This window comes from Gobio gobio (assembly GCF_949357685.1).
Source record: "Gobio gobio genome assembly, chromosome: 18".
Classification (NCBI taxonomy): Eukaryota; Metazoa; Chordata; class Actinopteri; order Cypriniformes; family Gobionidae; genus Gobio; species Gobio gobio.
The window spans coordinates 6,013,515-6,030,096 of NC_137111.1; the positions used below are offsets into that span (position 1 = coordinate 6,013,515).

Genomic DNA, 16,582 nt, shown 5'->3' on the forward strand with positions numbered 1-16,582 from the left:
CTCTGATGTCATCTTGGCCCTTGACCCTCGAAATGAATCCCACCCTCCTTTGAAATCTCAGAAGTGAACTCCTCCGCTCCAGTCTGAAGGAGTGAATTACCCAGGGAAGTTCCAGCCCATGTTTGGAGATGTTACTCAAGAGCCCTGGAAACCGCTAGAACGTGGTCGATAGCGCTGAGGAGAAGCGAATCGGTTCTTTTGGACAATTCATTCCAACGAACCGGTTCGAATTGAATTCACTGATTCTTTTCTCGGAGTCATCACATAAAGTTGTCCGCGTGGGTCATGTGTTCGTTTGAGTTGATGTATTAATATTTTGTTGGTTTTTTAATATAATACTGTTTAGCGCTTTTTAAAAATATATTAAGCTACATTACTTTTAATTTATAAAAAGTAAGGAGTACCACTATTTATTATGTAAATGTGTTCCATCGTGGCGCTGTTATTCAACTAAACTTGCATGTTTTGTGCCAGATACATGTCTTTAAAACTTAAGCATGTCACCCACTTTACAGTTGCACCGTTCGGTGTTTTGCAAACGCTGTGCGAGTCGATTCATCTGAATCTTTCTGAGTGAACGATTCACTCGCGCACCGGACCTCGCTATATTGCTCGGGTGTGCTGCCCTGGTGCTGTATATGTCCTATAGGTCACAGCACCCGTGAAAACACCCATTAACGCGACGAGCAGCAGTCATGGCACAAGCTAAAATCAACGCTAAAATGAACGATGCATCCAAAGGCAAATTCACCCGAACCATGTCAATGGCGGACCGGTCCGGACGCTTGCTGGAAAATCTGGATCAGGTCGAAATGAGGTGAGATCAATAGACTGAAAAGATCCATAAGGACTTGACTCGACTTCGCTCAAGTAACAGTGTGAATAGATTTGCTTAAACAAATGCAACTTTTTATCGCACGAACATTTCGAGTAAGATTTCCTACTATTGACAACTGTAAACTATGAGTATAAGATGCCCACTTTATATTAAATGTCTTTACTAGTATGCACTAAAATTTAAATAAATCTTTTGACACAATGCACTCTTGTTTTTACACTTGCATTTAAAAATACCTGCATGTTATTTGACCCTTTTAAAGTGTGACCAATATGACATTTTCAGTGAGGACTGTTGGGCTGTAGATCTATAAGAATTAAGGTCAAAGTAGTGATATTGTATCTAAAATCTTAAAATTAAGAATGTTTAGGAATTCTGTGCACAATTAAACCACACTATCATAAAGACTAGTGCAGGTGAATTTGGACTGAGCTGTTCTGTATTCAGTGGCTTTTGGACATCACCATTTAGAAAATCAAACTCCGTGTTTTAAATCTTTTTGTGTAATTATGATATGGTGATGTAAAACATTTGAAAACAGATTTTGGTCAAGCTCGGGTAAATATATGCAAGTATTTAATAAACGAAATCAATAAAATTGTAGATCAAAAATGTCCACCCTGTGAGACAAATGAACGAAGAGTCTAATTTATGAGCACTTTACACACTCAACAAAATTACTTGTTGAATTTACTCAAAAAAGCAGCGTCAAGTGGTTCTGTGCACCTATATTGAGTAATTTTAACAAATAACAATTTAGTTATATGAACAAAAGAAAGTCAAGTAAAGCTGACAAAATTTCTTTGAGTAAATACAAACCATTTGAATTTGTCACTTACATAATATTTATATGTGCAGTTTACTTAATAATGTTACATTTATAAAAGTTTGAATGCGTTTATCGATTTTATTTACCCTATTAAATGAATTACTTGCCCTACAAGTGTAAGTGGAACACTATTAAATAACAACAAGCATATTTTTAGAAACAAAATGCAAAAATAACTTAATTGAGGACAGGAAGTCCATCCAATAAATGTGTGTGAAAATGTATGGGCGCACACCGTAAATCAACATGCTAACCAAATCGACTAATTTCCACTGTTATTACAAATAAATACTTTGATAATACAGGGCTCCAGACTAACATTTGAGAGCAGTGGCACCAGCAGAGAAAAAAAACATAGTAAAGATCGTAAAGATACTATTGTTTTGCATTGTTTTGTTAATAAGTGCAGTTACTAATAAAAGTACATCATTGTTTATTGGAAATTTAACAGTGAAGCACTGAGCTTGAATTATGCAGAAAAAAACGAACTTTTATTAACATAAGTAATGTGCAAAAAACTCCTTTTTATAAGGAAAAGTGTAATATTCCACTCTTATTAAATGTACTATTGTTCTTCTATAGTATCATACTGAACTAAAAGGAGCACTCTTTACTTGTTTTCTGTGTAATCCAGTCGCAATTTGAAGAAAAGTTTTAGTTTTTCATCAGACTTTGTGACTTTTTCCATATATATTAAGGAGTGGAAATATCTAATAAGTCAAATAAGTGTTCCTATGCCACCACCTACTGGTTATAGTTTTTTTGTTTGTTTTTTGCCATGAAGTGGCCAGCACCTTTAAAATTTTAGTTTTAAAAATCATCACACTAAAAATAATATTAAAATTTGATAATATTAGAGCTGGGAAAAGTGTGAAACACTTGAAAAGTGCTTGAATTTCACTCTCAAAAGGTTGTGAGATTAATAATGTAAAAAAAATGTTGGGACTATTTCTTCCACAATACCATGTGGTGTTACTACATTAAATCTATGGTGAATGCTTATGATTTGTGTATCTGATATCTGTGGTTTATAACAGAATTCTGCACCGTCCGATGTTTCTCATATGTAACAGAAATGGCAGCTCTAATGGCACCAGTGCCACCTCCAACCAAATTCAGTCGCACCAGCAGGAAAAATTGCCGCCATTCGGTCGCAGTCTGGAGCCCTGATATGAACCACAAAATGACAGAAACTCCTCTAAATGTCCAACATAACTGAACATTAAACACTAGCATAAACTAACAACATCTTTCCCTTTACTGCAAAACATAAAAGAACACTTTAATCCCTACATTTACTCTCCTAATGCAGTCCCTTGCTAAGCATGCTGGGAACTTCAGATCCACTGTTGGTTTCACTCAGCGATGTTAAGTTGACCAAACAAACACTTATTAAGTAAAGCTGACAAAACTCATTCTTAGTAGAAACAACTCAGTAAATTGAAGTTCATTTAGTTCCATGAGTTTTTAAAGTAATGTGAACAGGGATGATTTGAGTGCAACAGTGAAAGTTCATTTTTTTACATAGACCACCCATGTCCGTTTGTCCCTTTAAGAGCATCTCAGTTAATGAATTATCAGAGAATATGTATATGATGTATGAATTGTACTCACTTTCTCACGAATGCATCATTTTTCTTTTTCAGATACAAATGCCTAAAGCTTGTTCACTTTTTAAAGTGAAATATACTCTAAGATACTCCAATAATTTTTCATTGTGAAGAATTATTTGTATTTTTTGTGCTATTTTTTTTATGAAATTATTGTACAAAAACAACAACAACTGCTTATCAGAGTGGACAAAATAATACCAGGGTGGGCGACTTTAAATACAGTATTTTTTCAAGTATAAATGACTTTCACAATCCCTGTGTTGATATATGGATATAACAGGGTGGACATTCAGACCTTAAATCAGCCTCTGCAGTGTCTGAGCAAAAACAAGCTAACATAAAGGTTTAGCTAATAAACAATAGCATGGTTTTTAAATTGCAATTTAAAAAAAAAAAGTATTTTCTACTTACTATTTTCATTTTTCCCTTAACAGAGTGGCTGTGTTTCAGATTTGATAGACTCACTCACTCGTTGTTTTCCCTCCAATGAAATGACGACAGCTTTATGATATGATGATGTCATTTAGCTTTCCCAGCTTCCATTAGAAGGGAAGTAGACCGAAATAGCAGAGTGGACAGGAACTTGAGGGACAGGAACGCCTAAAACCTTTATTATAATTGTTAAAGGAACACGCCGACGCCGAGATAAGTCCATACACACCATTCTCATCTCCGTGCCATAACTCTGTCTGACACACACACCGCTAGCCTAGCTTAGCACAAAGACTGGAGGTGAATGGCTCCAGCTAGCCTACTGCTCAATAAGTGACAAAATAACGCCAACATTTTCCTATTAACATGTTGTGATGTGTATAGTTACATCGTGTACTAAGACTGACAGAAAATTAGAAGTTGTGATTTTCTAGACAGATATGTTTAGGAACTATACTCTCATTCCTGTGTAATAATCAATAGCGCTCAAAGTTTCTTGATTATTAGGCAGGAATGAGAGTATAGTTCCTAAACATATCGGTCTAGGCTAGCGGTGTGTGTGTCAGACAGAGTTATGGCATGGAGATGAGAATGGTGGACTTCTCTAACTCTGGAGGATCTGGTGAATAAGATAAAGTCCCAAAAAGTCGGCGTGTTCCTTTAAAATAAATGTAATAATTGAAAAACTGTACACATTAGAGATAATCATTACTGATATCACATTACTAAATCACATGGAGTAAGTGTTGTATTTTTCATAAAAGTGGGATACATAGGATAATGGTGATACACTAATCAGGCATAACATTATGACCTTCCTAATATTGTGTTGGTCCCGGTTTTGCTGCTAAATCAGCCCTGACCCGTCGAGGCCTGGACTCCACTAGACCCCTGAAGGTGTGCTGTGGTATCTGGCACCAAGATGTTAGCAGCAGATCCTTTAAGTCCTGTAAGTTGCGAGGTGGAGCCTCCATGGATTGGACTTGTTTGTTCAGCTCATCCCACAGATGCTCGATTGGATTGAGATCTGGGGAATTTGGAGGCCGAGTCAACGCCTCAAACTCATTGTGTTCCTCAAACCATTCCTGAAGCATTTGTGCTTTGTGGCGGCGCATTATCTGCTGAAAGAGCCACAGCCACCAGGGAAAACCGTTTCCATGAAAGGCTGGACATGGGCTCAACAATGCTTAGGTAGGTGGGACGTGTCAAAGTAACATCCACATGATGGAGGACCCAAGGTTTCCCAGCAGAACATTGCCCAAAGCATCACTGCCTCCGCCGCCACGCCTTCTTCCCATAATGCACCTGGTGCCATGTGTTCCCCAGGTGTTCCCCACTGTTGGTGCTTTGGGCGGAGGTCAGGGGTAAGCATGGGCACTGGTCAGCGGCTGTGCCGCCCCATACGCAACAAACGGAGATGCTCTGTGTATTCTGACACCTTTCTATCAGAACCAGCATTAACTTCTTGAGCAGTTTGAGCTCCAGTAGCTCGTCTGTTTGATCAGACCACACGGGCATCAATGAGCCTCGGCCGCCCATGACCCTGTGGCCGGTTCTCCACTGCTCCTTCATGACCCTGTGGCCGGTTCTCCACTGCTCCTTCATGACCCTGTGGCCGGTTCTCCACTGGTCCTTCATGACCCTGTGGCCGGTTCTCCACTGTTCCTTCATGACCCTGTGGCCGGTTCTCCACTGATCCTTCCTTGGAGCACTTCTGATAGAGACTGACCACTGCAGACCGCGAACACCCCACAAGAGCTGCAGTTTTGGAGATGCTCTGACCCAGTTGTCTATCCATCACAATTTGGCCCTTGTCAAACTCGCTCAAATCCTTGCGCTTGCCCATTTTTCCTGCTTCTAACACATCAACTCTGAGGATAAAATGTTCACTTGCTGCCTAATATATCCCACCCACTAACAGGAGATGAAGAGATCATCAGTGCTATTCACCTCACCTGTCATAATGTTATGCCTGATTGGTGTATAAAGTGGTTTAAAATGTCTCAACTTCAATATGCTTAAGTGTTCAAATTAGGGATGCAACAATACAGTTAGTTCTGATGGCTTGTCACATCAGTTTTTTGTTATTCTATTCTAAGGCGACAGGAACAGCAAGAGGTTAAGGAGAAAAAATACTATTTTTTATTGCAATACTCTTTCTTTATTTTACTCAAAATAATTGAAAACTCTTACTTAAACTTAAAACTTTACTTAAAAAAAACCCTTGTACACATTCCTAGTGTATTGTATAAAATAAATATAGGCCTATATAAAGATTTACACTGGCAGCTCAGAGCTGTACAGCAGCATTTAAGTATGAGATTGAATGAATAAATGTAAAAATAAAACACTACATAGACTTCACTATAAAATATACACTGATTCTTATTAAAGCTACTGTATTAGTTTTTCAGTCAAGAGCAGTGAGTGATTTTCTCTTTGTCTTTTGTTGTTGTATTAACATTAAAGGGATAGTTCGTTCAAAAATGAAAATTCTGTCATCGAGAAATGAATACAGGTTTGGAACAATATTAGAGTGAGTAAATAATGACATCATTTTAGAGGTGAACTGTCCCTTTAAGGACGGCGTGTTCACTATAGGCTGCGCTGCTGTCAATTTAAGACCTGCACGCATCTAATATACACACACATGATGATTTTACTTTCACTTTAGACATATCCAACTGTGTTTAACCTTAACCGTGTGTGTATTTGACAGTATTAGCGCAGTAAGACGACTACTTAGTTCAGTATTCACGTGTTTGACAGGCGTTTAGAAAAGCGCATGTTAAAATCACGCACGTGAATGAGCCGGCAAGTCCTTAAAACGCATGCAAATAATGAACTTTGGTGATTGTGAATTACTATAGTGTTCCGTGAGTATAACTCTACCACTAACATGTGATGTGAATGTATGTCGCGTTGTCCAGTATTGGGATGGAGGCAAATTATAGAATTTGTAGAAAAATAATTAATTCAATGCAAAACCAGAAAAAAACCCCGCAATTCACAAGCGTGTATTGACCCATGAATGCCGTACCGAACGGTTCAATATTTTATTGAGAATTGTGGCATCCCTAGTTCAAATGGTGTTATTTAAGGCAGTAAGATCGTGATTTACTGGGGACACAAAGGCCAGGAATGATGTTTATATCTGCATGTTTTCCTTGTGTTTCATAATTGACTCTTAGGCAAGTTTTACAGCGTTGTGTCTCAATCTCAGGGTGGAGGCTCTGCGTGAGGAAGCCAGTGCTATGGAGCAGGAGAGAGAGAGCTTGATCGAGATGATCCAGTCGATACAAAACAGCCAGGAGATGAGGAGCATTTGTGACGGTACGCCCGCTCTGCAGAGCATCTGCGGCTTCTAATGGATGACGAGTAAACATCATCTGATCTTGTGTTTCAGGGGAAAGGGAAGAGCTCTCTCTGACCGCCAGCAGGCTCATGGGCAGGGCATTAACAGTGCATGTGTCTGTGGACACCATCCGAAACGACCAGCAGGAAGACGCCCTGAAGAAAGCCATAGCCATTATCGATGAGATCGCGGCTAAAATGCTGGAAGACATGGAGGCGTCCAGGAAGAGTCTGCAGGCGCTTTACGCCGCGTGTGTGACGGACGCGCCGCCCGTTCCCATGGACCAGAAGTTCCAGAGCGTGGTGATCAGCTGCGCCCTGGAGGACCAGAAGAAGATCAAGAGGCGTCTGGAGACCCTCATCAGGAACGTGGACAATGCGGAGAAGACCATTAAAGTCATGGATCACCAGAAAGTGGATCTTTCTAGTCTTGCTAATGGCAAATAGAGTGCCTGCCCGCTATTTCAGCCGCATGATTTTTCCCATCGGGATTTAAAAAAGAAGTTCCAGTAATGATGCATTAAAGGATTAGTTCACTTTTAGATAAACTTTTGCTGATAATTTACTCACCCCCATGTCATCCAAGATGTCCATGTCTTTCTTTCTGCAGTCGAAAAGAAATGATGGTTTCAGATGAAAACAGTCCAGGGTTTTTCTCCATATAATGGACTTCAATGGGCTCCAAACGGTTCAAATGACAGTTTCAGTGCAGCTTTAAACGACACCAGATGATGAATAAGTGTCTTATCTAGCGAAACCATCAGTCTCTGAGAGAAACCCAGCAGTATTTATGCTATTATTTTACCTCTTAACAGAGGAACGCGATCGTCTCTGAGCTCCGCCATAACTTCCGGCAAGTGAGGTCAAATATGAGCCTGGTCATAGATATATCGATAGTAGATGCCTCATTCTTCTGATCCGTGCAGCCGCTAATGAGGCATCTACGTATACATCTATATTTTGACCTCACTTAGCGGAAGTTATGGCGGAGCTCAGAGATGATCGCGTTCCTCTGTTAAGAGGTAAAATAATAGCATAAATACTGCTGGGTTTCTCTCAGAGACTGATGGTTTCGCTAGATCAGACCCTTATTCATCATCTGGTGTCGTTTAAAGCTGCACTGAAACTGTCATTTGGACCTTGAACCGTTTGGAGCCCATTGAAGTCCATTATATGGAGAAAAACCCTGGACTGTTTTCATCCAAAACCTTCATTTCTTTTCGACTGCAGAAAGAAAGACATGGACATCTTGGATGACATGGGGGTGAGTAAATGATCAGCAAAAGTTTATCTTTATCTTTATCTAATCCTTTAAGTTAATGGCCGAACGGATCTTCATAACAATTCACATTGTTGTCGCAGATGAACTTTAACACGGATAACATTACATAAATATTTATCACATGTTGATTGTTATGCTGCCTTCACGTGCTATCGGAATTATCGTAAATACAAGTTTCCTAGGTAAAAATGGCACATGAACGCCCTCTGAGGTCGTGTTTAAAGCTACACTGTGTAACTTTTTTAGTTTATTCTTAGCTAAAAACACTTAGTTCTTTCAAAAATATATGTGCTACTGCTCATTAATGTATATTTACTTCTTTCAAGTAATAAAGTATTCTCGTAATTTTATAATATGCCATTGAAAATACATACGGGTGAGGGTTTGAATGCGGGTCGCCATGTTGCCCCTCCATCTTGAAAGTACATTAGCCAAAGAGGGACATACCCGTAAATTCACGCTTCGCCTTTGCCATTTTTAACACTCGATGGCACCGTGTCCAATGTGGACGAGGTCGAACTGGAAGCCAAGTTAATCTTGGACTAAATCGGCCACCGTAGGAGTTAAAACGAAATCGGAATTGAGAAGAACAGAAACTAATATTCACTGGATGGTCATATACAAGTTCACCGCTAGATGGGAAAATATCACACAGTGTAACTTTAATTACCACTGGGAAGTTCGGAAATAATTTTGATACCCCAATTCCCGAGATGGGCGTGTCATAAACTTTAAACATGCAGGTGGGGAGAACTAACTAGTACTGTGGCAGGTGTGGTTTTATTCGTTTTTCCCCCAAAACAGCTTGATCGTCTTGTCATATTTACATGTACGAGTAATAATTTGAAGCGTATTGTATGTTTGGTACACAGCGAAAATAGCCTGCATTTGACTGAAATTACAGAATCGGCAGAAAGCGGACTATCTGGAGTGTTTATATGGTTGTCATTGCATATGTTGGTTTTAATACGATTTTCCCAATAAATAGACAAGAATGACCTTGTGTCCACCATGATTCCTGTTCATTCCGACGACAGCACTTGAATGCAACAAGCTCGTAATCACGACTTCTAAAGTGGGAATTAGGACATTTCCGATAGCACGTGAAGGCAGTATAAGTCACTTCAACCCCTCTCTGTGTAACCGTCAGTCGCACACACCCGCCATGTTTGTAGTTTTTTAACACTTTTTACTTGTGTTTGTAGTTCTGAACCGAATCCTCCTGCAAAGTGCAAGTGTTCACGGATCCACACTTGGAAAAACTACCCGAAAATGTACTTTTGGCACTCTTTTCAACATACTATGCTCTGGGACACACTAATCTCACACACTATCTAAGATGGATTGTATGGACTTTGGGAAGCAGGGAGATTCGTTCAGTAATGAGTCGAGTCTTTATGAGCGAGTCATTGAATCAGTCACACAAATGATTAAAAACATTCAAATTACTGTTTTATTTTTTGTAAAAATTGACTGCAGCCGTAAATGACGGTGTTTTTGTAGGCTAACCCGGAAGTTCCCTCGACAAAAACCCAACAGGATTTTTCCATTGGCTTTTGGTTTAGTCCCGAAAATAACTGACAAAAGTTTATAATTCTTCCATGTGTTGCTCATTATGTTAATCCTCACATATGAACTCAACTTTTATGAATTTGAAAGCCTAAATAAAATCAGCTAAACGTAGGCTATCCACCTTTTCCTACGTCCCATGATGCTTTGCGCAAATTATGGGAGTGACTTGCGTTTAGCTGTAAACGTTCAGGGAAAGGTTCACTTTAATACGCAATTTTCATAAACTGAGATGACATTATTCCACCATTGGCCATTAAAAGGAAACTTGTAAAGCTTTAGCAAATGCAGTGATCTGCAAATGACTGTTCAGAAGTGATTCAGTTCAGATCTCTCGTCCCACCTGAAGCTCATGAGTATGATTCTCTGGCGTGTGTGTGTGTGTGTGTGTGTGTGTATTTTTAGCGCAGCTGCTCCTGCTTACTCTCTGCATTCTCGGCCTCTTCTAGAGTTAAACTGGAGGAAACCACACCGCCTGCCATGATTCTTCATTATCGCTCTTTACTCCACACTGCTTTCAACTAAAGGCCTAAAAACACAACCTTTCGAAAACGGGTTTCAAAGTGCACGGTTTTTAATACAATACTGTTATCGCATGTGTGTAATAGTGTTTCTTTACTGCGTGACATCGCCATCTACTGGCCTGGCATGATCAATACAGCGCTGTCAGTCGTTTGGTGGATCTGTGTGAACGGGGATGGCTTGATCATGTGCTCGTCTGTAGGCCAAAGCACAAAGGAAAAACTTTTCCATTTTTAGCACATCATTGTCGTGTAAACTTACCCTTAAAAATGAAAAATTATGTTTTTAAACAGGGTTCACACACCTTTTGACCAATACATTGCCATGACACACTCTCTCTCTCACACACACACACACACACACACACACACACACACAACAGAAATTGCCATGATTTTTCTAAGCCTATATGGAAATTTATATTTCCTCTGATATTACTCATATTTCCTCTGATATTTCCAGGTATATTACTCATATTTCCTCTGATATTACTCATATTTCCTCTGATATTTCCAGGTATATTACTCATATTTCCTCTGATATTTCCAGGTATATTACTCATATTTCCTCTGATATTACTCATATTTCCTCTGATATTTCCAGGTATATTACTCATATTTCCTCTGATATTTCCAGGTATATTACTCATATTTCCTCTGATATTTCCAGGTATATTACTCATATTTCCTCTGATATTTCCAGGTATATTACTCATATTTCCTGATATTTCCAGGTATATTACTCATATTTCCTCCGATATTGCCAGATATATTACTCATATTTCCTCTGATATCTCCAGGTATATTACTCATATTTCCTCTGATATTTCCAGGTATATTACTCATATTTCCTCTGATATTTCCAGGTATATTACTCATATTTCCTCTGATATCTCCAGGTATATTACTCATATTTCCTCTGATATTTCCAGGTATATTACTCATATTTCCTCTGATATTTCCAGGTATATTACTCATATTTCCTCTGATATTACTCATATTTCCTCTGATATTTCCAGGTATATTACTCATATTTCCTCTGATATTTCCAGGTATATTACTCATATTTCTTCTGATATTTCCAGGTATATTACTCATATTTCCTGATATCTCCAGGTATATTACTCATATTTCCTCTGATATTTCCAGGTATATTACTCATATTTCCTGATATCTCCAGGTATATTACTCATATTTCCTCTGATATTTCCAGGTATATTACTCATATTTCTTCTGATATTTCCAGGTATATTACTCATATTTCCTGATATCTCCAGGTATATTACTCATATTTCTTCTGATATCTCCAGGTATATTACTCATATTTCCTCTGATATTTCCAGGTATATTACTCATATTTCCTCTGATATTTCCAGGTATATTACTCATATTTCCTCTGATATTACTCATATTTCCTCTGATATTTCCAGGTATATTACTCATATTTCCTCTGATATTTCCAGGTATATTACTCATATTTCCTCTGATATTTCCAGGTATATTACTCATATTTCCTCTGATATTTCCAGGTATATTACTCATATTTCCTCTGATATTTCCAGGTATATTACTCATATTTCCTCTGATATTTCCAGGTATATTACTCATATTTCTTCTGATATTTCCAGGTATATTACTCATATTTCCTGATATCTCCAGGTATATTACTCATATTTCCTCTGATATTTCCAGGTATATTACTCATATTTCCTCTGATATTTCCAGGTATATTACTCATATTTCCTCTGATATTACTCATATTTCCTCTGATATCTCCAGGTATATTACTCATATTTCCTCTGATATTTCCAGGTATATTACTCATATTTCCTCTGATATTTCCAGGTATATTACTCATATTTCCTCTGATATCTCCAGGTATATTACTCATATTTCCTCTGATATCTCCAGGTATATTACTCATATTTCCTCTGATATCTCCAGGTATATTACTCATATTTCCTCTGATATTTCCAGGTATATTACTCATATTTCCTCTGATATTTCCAGGTATATTACTCATATTTCCTCTGATATTTCCAGGTATATTACTCATATTTCCTCTGATATTTCCAGGTATATTACTCATATTTCCTCTGATATTTCCAGGTATATTACTCATATTTCCTCCGATATTGCCAGATATATTACTCATATTTCCTCTGATATTTCCAGGTATATTACTCATATTTCCTCTGATATTTCCAGGTTTTCTGGGACTGTGCTGAAGTTTATAACTTTTGCTTTATAACTAATTAGTCCAATTAACAATTTAATAAAACAATAACCCTTTATTTCTTAATAAAAGGCTTGTGATACGGTTCAGATCTGTTGTAAGACAGTCAACACAAGATGGATTATTGATTTTGTAAAAACATGCAGTAGCAATGGCTTTATGATAAATGACACCCATGTTCAATTGAGATTTTAATTATAATAATTAAAATAAAAGCATGTTTATTAGTCTGAATGGGCTGTTTACAGCACATCAAGCAAACAGAATTTAGAGTCAGAAATACCCAAAGTTACACTAGTGTACAAAAGTAGTTTATGTTTTGAAAGAGTCTCTTCTGCTCAGCAAGGCTGCATTTATGTGATCATAAATACTGTAAAATAGTGAAATATTACTACAACCTGAAATAACAGTTCTCTATGTGAATATTGAAGGTGTCTGAATACATTTTGACTGTATAAGGTTGTCACAGAAAAAAGTACAATGAAGTCAAACGACTACAATAGATTCTTTATTTAGTCATTTTTAACAACCACCCGACAACCCAAAAACAGAACGGAGCGATCGATCGCCTGTTGAATTATGGGACTGTAAGTCATACTGTAAAACAATCACTTCAAATGACAGAAGAACTGCAGGTAGTGATGGTGCTGGCATATTCTCAACATCTACTACAATCATCAACGCATTAGTAGAAAGAAGACCAGAGAAACTAAAACAACCAGAAAACATCCTCACTGTAGAGACAGCTGCATATATGGAGAAAAACTCATCTGACAAAAGGTTTCTCCGCTGTTTTTTATAGTATTAGGCGTCCTTAATAACATACTAAACGTTTACCAAAGTTTGACCCCTAGAAAGGTGTCATTTTCAAGATGGCGTCCAAGATGGGCAGGAAGCCCTTCGTTATTTGACCTAGCCAAGTAATCTTGGTGTTTTCTAGGTCTATGAATCCATTGGAGAAATATGCCATTACTCAAGGGAAATTGTACTTGTTTTTAGCATAAATATGCATGTAACCAATTGCTTTAATATACAATTATTAGGGGCCAAGCACCGAAGGTAATTGAAATTGTTAGCATTCTTATTATTATTATTCTTCCACTATTGGAGTCTATGGCAGCCCATAGAACCGCTTGTGGGAAAGTTATGAAATTTGGCACACAGATAGAGGATAGTCCCAACTGTCACTATAGCACATTTTGAGTCTCTAAATCAATCCCTCTAGCGCCACCACCTGTTTAAAGTTGCACTCATGTTTATGCTAATAACTTTTGAACCATAAGGGCTAGAGACAAAACTAGATAAAAAGATAATTCGATTGCACCCTATGACGTCATATTCCGTCATGAATTTTTTCCCCCGCCATTTTTAACTAACTGAAAAACGTAATTTTGCGAACTCCTCCTAGGCCGTTGCTCTGATTTTCACGAAAATTGAACCAGATCATCTTCAGAACATGCTGACGACAATTGACAATTGCAATTCAAGTTGATTCGTCAAACCGTTTTCGAAAAACGCGCAAACAAATTTTACATAGCGGTTGTGAAAATACACTTAAGGCAATATCTCCGCAGCGCTTTATCGTATTCAAACCAAACTTGGTACATGTCATCACAAGCATGACCTGAGGCAACATGCAGTGTTTCGGCACAGCGCCACCTACTGGTCCGGAAATACAAAAAAATGCTATTTTTGCTTATAACTTCAGAACCATTTGTCCAAAAATCGCAAAAGTGGTCTCGTTAGATTCGGGACATCATGCCGAGTCGTGTGATATTTTATATTATGTGCTAAAATGCTGTATTTTATGAACTCATGAATGGATTGTTACGAAACCCGGTTTGGGTCATCAGCACGATGCCCTGAAGGAGCCTGAGAAGTTTTGAAACAGCGCCACCTAGTGGATAATTTTTTTCTCCATATATATATATTTCTCCTTATAACTTTGGGTGTGATTGACTTATTTTCATGGGACTAACTTTTTTTGTCTCCTGAATCCTTGCCGAGTCCAACGATACCAGACTTGCCGGGTTTTGGCGTATGGTTTGTGCAGCGCGGTAATTTAGCGCTTTAAAAACATTAGCTGATATCTTCGAAACCGCTAGTCCGATCGAGACGAAACCAGTGACAGAAAATCGAAAACATAGGTCGATAGCTAAACACTAATGCCCAAATGTCAAAATATTGATAGTAAGGGGGAGTAAAATCCAATCAAAGTCAGGTGTCAGTCATTTTTTATGTGTTTTTTCATATAAATGTCTATAACTCCAAAACGAAATGAGATATTTTCACCAAAATTGACCCGCACATGTATGGGCTCACTCCGAATGGTAGGATTGAGCCTCTTGGTGGCTATAATTTAACGAAATATGACATTGGCTCTATTCAAATCATTGTTTTAATGTGGGGTTTTAACATTTTTGCTTAAAATTGTCTTCAAATGTTGCACTAATTTTTTCAGTTGGTCTGCTGCTAGCTTCCTTGTTTGCTTCTGTTGCGCTTGGCCCCTGGTATTGCTGCTTGCAGCTATATTTGTACTTGTAATCACTTATCTAACATGCAAATATGGTAATTCGAATATAACAAGGCCAAAACATGTATCAGGCACCAGTATTCCCGGTATAGGAGGAACAGAAATGAGTAATGGTCATTTTTATAACCTAACAGCCGCCATTTTGAAAATGGGGCCTTTCTTGGAGTCATACTTTGGTAAACGTTTAAAGGTCCCGTTCTTCGTGTTTTCTTGAAGCTTTGATTGTGTTTACAGTGTGCAATATAACATGTGTTCATGTTTCGCATGTAAAAAAAACACAGTATTTTTCACACTATTTACTTATCTGTATACCGCTGTTTCCACTGTCCTAAAAACGGCTGGTGATTTCCTTGTTCTATGAAGTCCCTCCTTCAGAAACACGTAACGAGTTCTGATTGTGCAAGCGGTTCCTGTGCTGTGATTCGACCGCAGCTTAGCGCACGTGAAAGCGGTTCCTGTGTTGTAATTTGACAGCAGCTTAGCACACGTTGGAAAGGTCACGCCTCTTAACGGAGATATGTATGCGTTCAATAATCTCTACAGCGTCCCTGGGAAAGCCAAACAAAGGTGATTTGACTCCTGGATGAAAATAACAGCGTCTCGATGACATGGCGATAAACACACTCAACGCAACAGTTCCTTTTCTCCACACGACCGTCCGCTTCTCCACGTGGGACAGCAACAAGACCGCGCCCCCTTTTTCGCGTTCCTTTGTGGGCGGAGGTTAGTCTGTTCTACTGCTCTACTGACGTAATTAAAGAAGGAAGTACCAGGATGTAGTCCAAGCCAGCCGTTCGCTGTAGGCTTTGAAAGGGAACTTCTGTTAAATAAAATATCTCTCTTGGCATTGCACTTTGAGCTTTATAATTTTACAGGTATTATTTATGCTCTAACAGCAACATTACACACTAACTAAAGTTTGAACAATGGACTCGCGAAGAAGGGGACCTTTAATATGTTTTTAAGTTCATCGGATACTAAACCACTGAGAAACCTTTTGTTAGAATTGTCTTGGGGTCAAGACATATTTGCAGCCGACTAATAAGCCAGCAATAATAACACGAGGAATTCTCCCAGATCAATAAAGTGCCTTTAGTCCACTGTGAACGTCTAGCGCTGTAAACATGAAGGCCGTTGTGGCCGAGTACCATGTTTCCACATTCAGACATAAATGCAAGGCATGCGTTTCATGAATAAATACAATCAATCAAAAGTTAAGCCACGTGGAACGAGGAAACCAGCGGAAAACTGATCCACGGCCAGTCCATCAGAGATTACACTGTGGAAAGGTTCTCAGAGAGGGAATGTCGGGTTGATGGACCCAAATTTAGTAACACATTTATCTTCAGAAACATCAGTTGGAATGATTTGCTGC

The 16,582-nt window shown here is 38.4% G+C and overlaps 1 protein-coding gene across 1 annotated transcript; it reads left to right on the forward strand.

Annotated features, from left to right (window-relative positions):
• The first annotated feature begins 80 nt into the window (after positions 1-80).
• Positions 81-10,041, forward strand: bag2 (BCL2 associated athanogene 2). Its single transcript, XM_079842873.1, has 3 exons — positions 81-817; positions 6,936-7,045; positions 7,119-10,041. The coding sequence occupies exons 1-3, from the start codon at positions 696-698 to the stop codon at positions 7,511-7,513; spliced, it is 627 nt and encodes a 208-aa protein (XP_079698999.1). The 5' UTR covers positions 81-695; the 3' UTR covers positions 7,514-10,041.
• Positions 10,042-16,582: the final 6,541 nt, after the last annotated feature.

Bases quoted from the DNA above. Each gene is read 5' to 3' on its own strand.
- bag2 (XM_079842873.1), top strand. From the start codon at position 696: ATGGCACAAGCTAAAATCAACGCTAAAATGAACGATGCATCCAAAGGC. The intron at 818-6,935 runs GTGAGATCAATA...TCTCAATCTCAG, and splicing joins CTGGATCAGGTCGAAATGAG to GGTGGAGGCTCTGCGTGAGG. The intron at 7,046-7,118 runs GTACGCCCGCTC...CTTGTGTTTCAG, and splicing joins GATGAGGAGCATTTGTGACG to GGGAAAGGGAAGAGCTCTCT.